A 12,630-nucleotide genomic window follows, 5' to 3' on the forward strand; every position below is an offset into this window, starting at 1 on the left:
TTCTTCTTCTTCTTCTTCTTCTTCTTCTTCTTCTTCTTCTTCTTCTTCTTCTTCTTCTTCTTCTTCTTCTTCTTCTTCTTCTTCTTCTTCTTCTTCTATGCCTTGAACACCGCCACCACCACTACCACCACCACCACTACTACTACTACTACTACTACTACTACTACTACTACTACTACTACTACTACTACTACTACTACTACTACTACTACTACTACTGCTACTGCTGCTGCTGCTGCTACTGTCATATCATTCTATTGTGGTTTTGCAGTTATCATTAGAATTTATGATAATAATTATCAGTTTGTCTTTTGCTGTTACCAAGTTTGTTAACAGTATTACTATCATTATCATTGCCATCATTATTACTGTTATGGTTATTCTTACACTAATTTATTCTGTTCCTGCAGAGGCCTAAAGAAAAATATGAAAAGAATACATGCATTTATTGCTATACAAAATGATCCTTCTAAGAAAGATTATACGGTACTTGTCTCCCTGAAGTTGCCAATAAAACCATGTTTTTTTCTTCTCTCAAACAGATGGGTATCTGAGATTTGGCCGGAGCATGTCAGTGGAAGAGCCACATTTCCGCCTGGAACGCCGGTCCTACCCTCCCGTGGTCTACCACAAAAGATTCCTGAGGTTCGGACGTTCGCAAGAACCGGACATAGAAGACTACGCCCGAGCTATTGCTTTAATTGAATCAGAGGAGCCGTTGTATAGGAAGAGGAGGTCTGCAGACGCGGACAGCCAATCAGAAAAGGTTTTACACCGAGCGCGAAGAGAGGCGGAGAGTGAACACAAGTCATTGGAGGAAGTTTCGCCTGATACGAAGCAGGATGTTGAAAAGCGAGACGCTGATGATGTCTTGGATGCCGAGAAAAGATTTATGCGGTTCGGGAAAAGGTTTATGCGATTTGGAAGGGGCTCCAGCGATGATGATGAAAGTGGTGATGACGATGTGCAGGATCTGACGGATATTGGTGATGGTCTTGGGGGCGAAGGGGAAGTAAATAAACGGTTCATGAGGTTTGGGAAACGGTTCATGCGGTTCGGGAAACGCGAAGACGGGGAACCGGATAAGCGGTTTATGCGATTCGGGAAGAGTATGGCAGATAACGATCTGGACAAACGGTTTATGAGATTTGGCAAAAGGTTCATGCGGTTTGGGAAAAGTCTTCCGGATAGTGAGGTAGATAAACGGTTTATGAGGTTTGGGAAAAGTGTAGATGGTGATGTAGATAAACGGTTTATGAGGTTTGGGAAAAGTGTAGATGGCGATGTAGATAAACGGTTTATGAGGTTTGGGAAAAGTGTAGATGGGGATGTAGATAAACGGTTTATGAGGTTTGGGAAAAGTGTAGATGGTGATGTAGATAAGAGATTCATGAGGTTTGGGAAAAGTGTAGATGGTGATGTAGATAAAAGGTTTATGAGATTTGGGAAAAGTGTAGATGATGATGTAGATAAGAGATTCATGAGGTTTGGGAAAAGTGTAGATGGTGATGTAGATAAAAGATTTATGAGATTTGGGAAAAGTGTAGATGATGCTGTAGATAAGAGATTCATGAGGTTTGGGAAAAGTGTAGACAGTGATTTAGACAAAAGGTTTATGCGATTTGGGAAAAGCGTTGGGAGCGATGAAGTTGACAAAAGATTTATGAGGTTTGGGAAAAGTGTAGGAAGCGACGAAGTGGATAAAAGGTTTATGAGGTTTGGGAAAAGCCTTGGAACTGATGATGTGGACAAACGGTTCATGAGATTTGGCAAAAGTCTTGGAACCGATGATGTGGACAAACGGTTCATGCGATTTGGGAAAAGTCTTGGAACTGAAGATGTAGACAAAAGGTTCATGAGATTTGGCAAAAGCCTTGGAACTGATGATGTGGACAAACGGTTCATGAGATTTGGCAAAAGTCTTGGAACCGATGATGTGGACAAACGGTTCATGAGATTTGGGAAAAGTCTTGGAACTGAAGATGTAGACAAAAGGTTCATGAGATTTGGCAAAAGCCTTGGAACTGATGATGTGGACAAACGGTTCATGAGATTTGGCAAAAGTCTTGGAACTGAAGATGTAGACAAACGGTTCATGAGATTTGGGAAACGGTTTATGAGATTTGGTCGAAGTGTTGGGGATTCCAAATATCGGAGCGCAAGCAGCGAAAACGTCATGACAACAGACTCAAAACAAACGACAGAACAAGCGACAAATAAGTCCTAAAATACAACAGTGATATTTGTTAACAACGTGTGGTGTGATTTCTTCCTTCATATATTATTTGCTTGACAAATGTGATTTGGGATAAAGTACAAAATGTTATACTTTGTACTCTTTTTTCGCTTATTTTCTTTTCAAATATCGCTTTCTCAACCGGTTTGCTGAGAACAGTGAACAGAAAGCACTGCCAACATCTTTGCATCTTCTTGCTTCTTCTATTCTCTCTTCTTTATATAATTAAATTAATAACAACAACAACAACAACAACAGCAGCAGCAGCAACAACAACAACACCACCAACAACAACGACAACAGCAACAACAACAAAAGCGACGACAACATTAATAAAACAACCACAACAACAGCAACACCAAAAGCAACACCAATAATGACAACAGTCATATAGCAACACCAATAATGACAACAGTCATATAGCAACACCAACAGCATTTGATAATATCAACAACAACAACAACAATAACAATAACAATAGCAACAATATTGTCCTTATAATTTCCACGAAGGAAAGATAAGGTCGCACAACGTCTTGGTGGAAGGGCGCTCGGAAAACACGGGCAAGACGAGTGGTCACTGTCCATTCTAAGAGCCCCCCCACCCTTCCGAAAAAAAATTAAGATAAAAAATTAAAATAAAAAAACCTAATAATAAACAAATCAAAACTAAACAACACCAAGCACCCCCCCCCTCTAAGCACGTTTCATTTCAGGATCCCTGTTTTCGCTTTCAGTATAACGTTCAAACGTTGATAATGTCACGAGGCCAGGGCAGAATAAAAGAGGATTGAACTTTTCCTGTTGTGAAGACGTTCATTTACTCTGAACTAATGCATCGTTTTATTAGTTTTAACCCTTTAACTGTCTGGCCCGTGACTGTCTCAAGCTCAATGGCTTTTAAAACAAGTTTTAGTAAGAGTTTTGCGGCACTTGTAACAGAATTAGGTCATATAAGTGCCGAAGACTAGAGGTGTTGCAAGACAATAACATAGCCCCCCAAAAAAAGAAAAAAAAAAGAAAAGGAGGAGAGATAAGGACGACAGATGTTTGATAGGAAAGAAGAAGCAAACCACACCAGAGCACCCACCAACAACCTACTCTTTGGCTTTACCATGATACAGACTTGTGAGTACAAGCGAATTCCAGTGTAATACATCCATGTTTACCACAGTACAGTTCTCTTTGGCCGCCCCGTTAGCTCAGCTGGTATCAGGCTGGACAACGAAGCGGACGATCCTAAGTTCGAATACCAGACTGGGCGTTCTTGAACTCGGGTCGTTTTGTAGTTTTTCAAGGCTCTTAACCCCGGAAACAGCGGGTCACAAGAGTGTGACAAACATACAAAAGAAGTAGAGGAAAGTGACGTTAGTAAGGATTAGGAAAGAAAAAGCAGCAGTTCCCTGTTGTAGTTTAGGCACAGTTATGAGCATGACATCAATGAATCAGCCCATTTACAATTCTGCTGGGAATAAGAAAAGGTTAATGTCCCCCCTTTGGGAAGGGCCTAAAGAAACTTCAGTCAGTAGCACCGCCCCAGGAGGTTAATAGTGTTGATTGTGGCACTAAACCCATGTACTTGCTTTACAGCGCTCCTTTTTCAAGTAATCATAAAAGTCCATAGCTTTTTTGTTGTTGAATTATAAAAAAGTTCCACCCAACCAGCCACCATTTAACATAACTTACCCTAGAAGCTCATTCCTTATAAACCAGCACTTTTTAACCTTTGAATAACTATCGTCTACTTTTGTCACCTTTACTTTAATACTTTAAGAGTTTATCTTTTCGTACCGCCCACCTGCATGTATTTCTAAGAGGGGCATTAAATAATACCTGTCATTACCCGGGTGATCCCCACTATACACCAAAATTACCAAATAGCCCACTATAGTGCGGTCAAAAATTCGTGGTGCAACTTATCCTCAAATATCTCTCTAACGGGTGAATCAATGTCATCCATACTTTGCAAAGCACTTTGTATCAATTTGTCTTAACAAAATCATATTTTTCTAGAACAATTGGGGTTAGATTACAAAACATTTCTTCATAAATTTATAAAAAATACTTGAAATCTCTGTCACTCGTAAAATGGTATTGTTCACAGCACGTCTCGCTTCTCACACACATTTTGATTACTCATTTGGCCTACGTCACAGCTCATCAATGACAATTTTTACTTGCAAAACTTGTAACAAGAAATCATTGCTATAGTGAACACATTTTTGCACTTATGGCTCTCAAAAAATGCGTTCAATAAGCATAATGTCCCGATTAGAAAAAAACCTGAGGAACTTGCTATTAAAAGCAATATTGCCCCTGCTGTAAACCTTAAAAAATCTGTAGAAACCACTCGCTTGGATTTTTTTGTTAGTATTACATTTATTAAGGAATTTTCTAGAATGCAGCTTGCAGGTGTTTGCAAAAATGTTGATCTGTTATGACAAATTGAATTGATACAAGTCACTGTGCAAAAATTGGAGATTGATACAAGTCACTGTGCAAAAATTGGAGATTGATACAAGTCACTGTGCAAAAATTGGAGATTGATACAAGTCACTGTGCAAAAATTGGAGATTGATACAAGTCACTGTGCAAAAATTGGAGATTGATACAAGTCACTGTGCAAAAATTGGAGATTGATACAAGTCACTGTGCAAAAATTGGAGATTGGTACAAGTCACTGTGTAGAAATTGGAGAACCTATGTTCGATAGTTTAGGAGATACTTGAAAATAAGTCGCACCACGAATTTTTGACCGCACTATAGTAGACGTTATCACTTAGGTTAGCAAGTACTAGTACTAGTATAAACCCTTTGCTAGCCCACATCGTTATCCACTCCATTCGCCGCTCATATGACCTTATGCAGTTGCGAGCACCGAAAAACCTCTACTAAAACAAACAAAAATTATAAACACATTTGTTCATGTTGATGGGTATTGAACAAACTTGTATTATGATATGAATATCAGACACTGAACAGTGTGCAGTGTGATGTAAGTCCAGTTTACCTTAGAGAGCACCACTTGACTCAATTTGGAACTAAAAGAAGGACAATGAGGAAAAGATTGCGGACACATTTGACAAATGCGAGAGTGGTGATCTGCCCTTCGCGGCATGTCCATGGTGCGCACCGGCGCGGCGAAGTTCTTTCGTGGAGAGCAAAGAGCGGCGGCCATGACAGCGCCTAGTCTATGATGTTATAATTCACGTCTATGGGGCATTGTTACTTTCTATATATTGTAGCTTTTAAGGACAAGCGGGCTAACCCAGATTTCGGGGGTTTCCAGAAATCTTGACCTTTACCAAAAGTGGGCATTGCCCTACCTATAGGAGAAGTTTGGTTTCATTGGTGTGTATATTTGTTTGGTTATAGTGAAAACTCTCCTTTTTTCTAAAGGAAACTGATAAGGGGAAAAAACTTGACTTTCGATTTTCTGAAAACAGTATTTTTCGGGATAGCCACTTTGTGCTTAAAAGCGAACATATTAAGCTCGAACATAATGTGGGATTAATTGCAACTGATAACTTTTAATGACATTAACTTTTGGTGTTTGTTTATACAAGACATTCTCAGAGATGATATTTAAGCCTCTGATGGTTTGCTTTTCAGTTACTAATTTAAGAAAAAGCACAATTAGACCTTTTTATGTAGATACTAATACAAAAGGTAATCTAGTTTTGCTTTGTTCAATCTTCCAAACTTGAGTGGATAGAGTTGGTATAATAAGTAACTGGTTTGCAATGTATACGTAATCTTATTTCTGCGCATTTGATTGTTTCTCGTGTAGTCCCGGGAGGAAGGTATATGGTCGCTTTCAAGCTCAAGGGGGCTATCCCGAAAATGCTGTTTTGAGAAAATCGAAGGTAAAGTTTTTGCCCCAAGTTCAGTTTCCTTAAAAGACAAGGACAGTTTTCTCTATAACAAAACACATATATACACCAATGAAACCAAATTTGTCCTATAGGTAGGGCAATGCCCACCTTTAGTGTAGGTCAAGATTTCTGGAAACCCGCGAAATCCGGGTTAGCCCGCTTGTCCGTGAGATCAGAAGGGAGGGCATTGTTTTGCAAACATAAACGCCGTCTCTTCAAGATCAGCTCACTGTCACTGACGTTATGGGTTCAAGTGAATTGGCGGTATTTAAACGGCTGGTTTGAGAAAAAAAAGACATTATCAAACTTTCAGAATCAAACAAAAAAGCATAATTAATTACACTTTTGATTGCATCTAGGTAGCTCATACCCATGTTTTGCAGTATCCTCTTTGCACTTTATTACTATCATTAACTCAGGAGACCCAAGAACGCTCAGAAACATTCAAGGCTTTCCGGGAAGCATAGGGTGCAAGCTACCGATTAAACGCTCAAACATTAACAAACTGACAAGATCTTTTACCGCTTATAGCTAGGTTTCAACAGTATATTATGTTTATTCATTAAAAAAAACCGTAAGAAAATTTTAAACGCAGGAATACAGTTATATTCTGTTACCTGCTCCAGTATTCGCGTGTGTGTGCGTGTGTATGTGTATGTGTGTGTGTGTGTGTGTGTCTGTGTCTCTCCCTCCCCCCCCCCCCCTCTCTCTCAATTTCTCTCTCTCTGTCCCCCCTCTCGTTCTTTATTATTCAAATGCAAAATCTAGCGAAAAGGGATTAAGCAATTGATAGGTCACCACAATTCAGCATTGTTCAGAGCTACCCCCCTTCCTTTTCGAAACATTTTTGGAGATGATTTTGTTTTGAGAATTTCCTCGAAGGTACGACAAAAACCCCCCAATTTCAGCCAATGTTCGAGGTCTGAGCTATGGTCTCTGTACACGGAAAATAATCACAGGCCTTGAATTTTTCGGCCCCAGACTTGTCTGAGGTGGAAGTTACCATTCATAATGAAACATCCGAGATCAACATGGATTTCAGTTTAATTAAACAGTATTCGGTAATTGTTTTCCAGAAGCACTAGAATGACTTTTTCCTGTAGTCAGGAAAAGCCCCCCCCCCGAATAGAACTGAAAAGAGGATCATTTCCTTGCATCGGGCAATTTGCTGCTGAGTAGCGCTAGAATTGTGGTCAGTGTCTACGGAGGCGTAAAAGCACTTAAACTTAAAAGAAAAGATACGGAGTTGATGGAAGTCATAGAAAAAAAATCATAATTCTTCTTTGGCCGGATCACCATCAGGTTTTGAAGTAGTTTTCGTAGTTATTAATGACCAAACACATTTTAATAGCAGCCAATTTGGTAAGGGCTAGGGGAGGGGATGGACGGGCGATTCTCCATTTGAGTCGATATGAGCATCTGTTTCCAAGTGGTATGGAAATCTCACCCGATATTAAAGATCCTCACCTCCCCAAACCATCATTCAGCAAAATGCCACTGCCCGTTGGCAGCATTATCAAGAAACCAATGTCATCCTGCCGAGTTCATGTAAAAGCTGCCAGAAATGGTTTGGTAAAAATATTGATGATACGTTTGAAGGTTCAGGGGTTTGAGCCCCAGCTAGATCTCACTTTGCGTCCTTGGGAAAAGGCACGTAACACGAATTTGTCACATTTGGCAAGGCCTTTTCGGAGATGGACGTTAAATTTGGAGGCCCCGTCAATTAAATATCCTGTTGCAAATTTTATTTTCAATATTCGTTAAGCAAGCAGTTCAGATGGCAACAATAACGTTAGAAATGGAAGCGGAGAAAAAAAAGGTGATCCTCTGAAAGGGCAAAAACGGGGCCATCTTTACCCAAATTTAAGATTTGATTTTTAATGCACAAATGTACATTACGGTTGATTTTTTGGAAAGGTGTAAACTGTTTTACATTACTTTACTGAAGTTAAAAAAAAAGAATGAACAAATTACAACCCCCTCCCCCCACAAAAACAACCAAAAACAAAAAAACACAAAAAAACAGCAAGCAACGAAAACAAAAACAAAACAACCCCCCCCCCAAAAAAAAAAAAAAAACAACAACAACAAACAAACCAACCTCGTGATATTTTGCGAACATGTCAATCCATTTACTTTATATTGACTTATCTGACACTTTTTTCGTTGAATTCCGTTTGCTTAATGTACAAAGTTGACCGACTTATTGCCTATTAAATGGGTCCTCATGTAGTAAAAAGTAGTCACAACAGCAGTTACATAAACCGCAAGTGTAAAAGCAGCAACTGCAAAATCAACACTACAGCTGGGCAAAACACAGACAACCGCATCAGCAGCTAGCAATCACAGTAGCAGCATCAGTAGCATCAGCAGCAATGCTGACAGCCACAATAACTGCATGGCAGCATCAGCAGTAGTTGCAGCAGCAGTAACAGTTGCATCGAAGTTTTGGTACTAGTGGTAGGAAACAGACAGTGAGACATAGAGAGTGAGTGAGAGAGAGAAAGAGAAAGAAAGAGAGAGCGAGAGAGAGAGAGAGAGAGAGAGAGAGAGAGAGAGAGAAAAGAGAGAGAAAGAGAGAGAGAGAGAGAGAGAGAGGGAGAGATAAAGAGAGAAAGAGAGAGAAAGAGAGAGAGAGAGAGAGAGAGAGAGAGAGAGAGAGAGAGAGAGAGAGACATAGAGACAGAGAGAGAGACAGAGAGAAAGAAAGTAGGAAGAAAGAGAGAGATCAAATAATAATGATTATGGCAACGTCACCTCATTGTACGTTGTGTAGTATAATTTAGCGCGGACAGCAAACAAAGTGGTTGTAACAGCAACGGTGATAACATCCCCAGAAACACACTGCTTGCATTCAAAAGAAATAGCAGATGTTTTTAGGCCCCTATTAACACAGTTTTAATAATTTAGGAGGCGGGCTATTTCGATCCTTCCTATGAGAACCAATTCGGGTTCAAGGAGAATCAACGTCTCAACAGAAATACGGAGGTATTCATTTATAATTTCTCCACTCAGGAATCGAACTCACTTCTTTTGTGTGGCGTTGGTGGTCTAGTTGTAAGGCTACCGGACTCAAAATCGTGACGTTGCGGGTTCAGGGGCTCGAGCTGCGGCTCGACGTTGTGTCCTTGGGAAAGGTACTTTACACGAATTTACCTCACTTTTCCCGGGTGGGAATGGGTACCCGGCCATAGACAGCGAAAGATCTTGTCCGTATATCAGTGTTTTAGCGCCTTTAAGTGGCTGCTTGCGCTGTATGCTTCCCAGGAAGTTGAGTTTTTTTCAGAATGCTCTCAGGTCTGCTGGGGTAATAGTATAGAATATGAAGAGCATAGACCTTGCTGTTGAGCGGGAATTTGCGCTATACAACTGCTATTATATTATTATTATTATTATTATTATTATTATTATTATTATTATTATTATTATTATTATCATTATTATCATTATTATTATTATTTTTGTGGGTGGTTGGCGGGTGCTCTGGTGCGGTCTGCGTCTTCTTTCCTATCAAACATCTATCGTTTTTATCTCCCCTTCTTCTTTTTTATGTTCGTTACTCTTTTGTAACACCTCTAATCTTTCGGCGCTCATATGACCTTATGCAGTTGCGAGCTCCGTAAAACCTCTACTAAAACAATTATTATTTTACGTAAAAGGGCGAAGTGTCTAACTGCTATACCACAAACGCCGAGCCATTGCTCGTGATACTTTCTTCAAACAGAGGAAATTACAACAAGAACAGCAGCAGCAACAACAACAACAACAGCAACAAAAACAACAGCAACAACAACAACAACAGCAACAACAACAGCAACAACAAAGACAACAACAGCTAGAGTAGCAGTAATGAGTAACGCCACAACTGTTTCCCTTCCCAAACAGAACAAGGAAAACACCAAAAACAGATAAAATATAATTTAAAAGAAAACCCACTACGAACTCAAGGGGGCTCCCGTGGCCTTGCTTGCTAGAGGTTAAGGTGTTGGCCTCTCATTCAAAAGGTCCCGGGTTCGAATCCGGGTAGTGACCGAAAAATTTTCTTCTCTAAAATTGTCTCCTTTCACCTCCTTTCCTGCTCTCTAGCAATATTCTGTCGTCTGCTTTCGTCTCCTCTTTCTGCCCCCACCCCCTCACCTCCTTTGTCCCCTCCTCTGGGCTCCTGACTCTTTCTGCAGCCTTTCTACTGCTACTCCTTGACTCCTTCTTACAGTTGTCTTTCTGCCACACCCCTGATCTTCTGGTAGGAAAGATCTACACCTAGCCTTATCGGACAAGGGCGAAAAATCTCGCAAGTTGCGCACGCTAAAGATCCCTTGGTGGTCTAAAATCGATAAAAGTAGGCTTCGGCCGCCACCCGGGCAAAATTCAAAATTTCCTACCAACTGAAAATATTAGGTGTGTCCCGCGCGCTCATATGACCTATGCAGTTGCGAGCGCCGTAAAACACTTTACAAAAACAAAAACAAAAAACGAACTCAAACAATTCAAGAAGAAAACGATCATAGAAAACAAAACAACAACAGACAAAATCCCTAGATAAACAGCCCAACCAATCTAGAAACACCGATTTGGCGTCTGTGGTGTAGCGGTTAGGCTGTTCGCTGTGGCACACAGAAGACCCACTTACACACACACACACACACACACACACACACACACACCACACACACACACACACACACACCACATCACACACACACACACACACACCACACACACACACATACACACACACACACACACACACACACACACACACACACAAATGTTATTTGATGTCGGGCCTGAAAATACACTATGTACTAGTTTTGCCTCTAAAAAGTGTCAAAGTTTGCGCTGGCTATAGATCTAAGTAGATTGACAAGCGCTGATCTCAATTGTATCGATGAGGGCGTAAAACTCACGCATTAGAAAAAAATATGATGTTTCAGCAACACAGGTCACAAAGCTCAACACGAGACAAAGGAACACAAACAAATTATTATAAGGGACGTTCAGACCTGGGAGTGCAGGGAAAGACTGGGCTGTTGAGATAAAATTTAGCGTTTTTTACAAATAAAAATCTCTACCTTAACTTGCTCTTGCTGCCTTGTACGAATTCGCCCATAAGTGAGCCAGTTGGTGACTTTGCTGGTCGGTGAGGGTCACCCGGGTAGTGACAGGCTTTATTCAATTCCTCACTTGGAAATTCGTAGTAATAAATAGTGCGGGGTCCGAAATATTGATATTTGCCTCTTAAATGCTTTTATAATTTTAGTAGAGGTTTTACGGCGCTCGAAACTGCATAACATCATATGAGAGCCAGAAGATTAGAGGTGTTACGAGAGAGTAACAAACATAAAAAAAGAAGAAGGGGAGATCAGGACGATAGACGTTTGATAGGAAAGAAGAAGCAAACCACACCAGAGCACCCGCCAACCACCCACTCTCTTAAATGCGGCTAAAGTGGCAGAAAAAAACAACGTTTGACAAGCACAGATCTAGATTGTGTCGATGGGGGCGTAAAAACACTTATATTTTAACAAAGAATGTTTTAGCAACACAGCTCACAAAGTTCAAAACGTGACAGACACCTACATTATTACAAGGCAAGTACAGACGGGTCTGTTTATAGTCTGACAGCGGTACAGGTAAACACTGTGCTGTTGAAACATACAGCGTTCGTTACAAAAGCCCCAACGGAGGGTCAGTATTTTGGTACCCCAGAATTACAAAGTTCTATCTGCTCAGTACAAAGTTTTGAGAAATTTGTCGTAAAAATATAGGGAGCTTCACAACATATCGAGCTTTTTTAAATGCAATTCTTTCGATATTTTGATAATGACTCCACATAATCTTGTGAGTTTGTTAGAGCAGATAGAGCATCTGGTTTCTGACCTCATGGTCCTAGTAATTTAAAACGGCCAAAAATGTCAGATAGAACTTAGTAATTCTGAGGTAGCGATTTATCAGCGTCACTAACATCTAGCCCAATGCTTGCCAGCCCGGGAATATATCTCCCACTAGCCAGCGATTTTGTCACTTTTATGGGCCATGGGGTTCACCGAGGGTAGTGGAAAGGGTTAATTTGATAATTCGAGTGATCGGTACGAAAATTTTAGTCTCTTCTTAATGAAAAGTGGCAAAATTGGGCTCCGGTTATAAACCACATTGAGGAGGAATGATCTGAATTTTGTCGATTTGGCACAGGGGCGGGGTGGGGTGTGTGTGTAAAAACATTTACATGAAAAATCTAGTTTTATTTTAGCAACACAGATCGCAAAGCCCACCAGAAGACAGTCAAAAATCTTGTCAGTTTGTTAGTGTATGAGCACTTACTCAGCTGTTTGTACTATACGCTTCCCGGGAAGCTGAGAATGTTTCCGAGTGTTCTGTGGTTTGGTGGGGTAATACGAGCGTAATATAGTGTAAAGTGCATAGAGCTTGTTGTCGAGCTGGGATAAGCACTATACAATTACTATTAAATTATTATTAATTATTGTTAAAAGACATGAAACAGCATGGCAATAAAGGGAAG

At 40.3% G+C, this 12,630-nt stretch overlaps 1 protein-coding gene across 1 annotated transcript; it reads left to right on the top strand.

The window, feature by feature from the left end:
* Positions 1-685: 685 nt before the first annotated feature.
* LOC100533232 (FMRF-amide neuropeptides) lies at positions 686-2,247 on the top strand (the record flags this gene model as incomplete). The annotated part of the gene is given in 3 exon segments (NM_001204546.1): positions 686-897; positions 1,033-1,215; positions 1,486-2,247. Coding segments are annotated over 3 exon segments (930 nt in total). The 3' UTR covers positions 2,228-2,247.
* Between the last annotated feature and the right edge of the window lie 10,383 nt (positions 2,248-12,630).

This window comes from Aplysia californica, unplaced genomic scaffold, assembly GCF_000002075.1.
Source record: "Aplysia californica isolate F4 #8 unplaced genomic scaffold, AplCal3.0 scaffold00173, whole genome shotgun sequence".
Classification (NCBI taxonomy): domain Eukaryota; kingdom Metazoa; phylum Mollusca; class Gastropoda; order Aplysiida; family Aplysiidae; genus Aplysia; species Aplysia californica.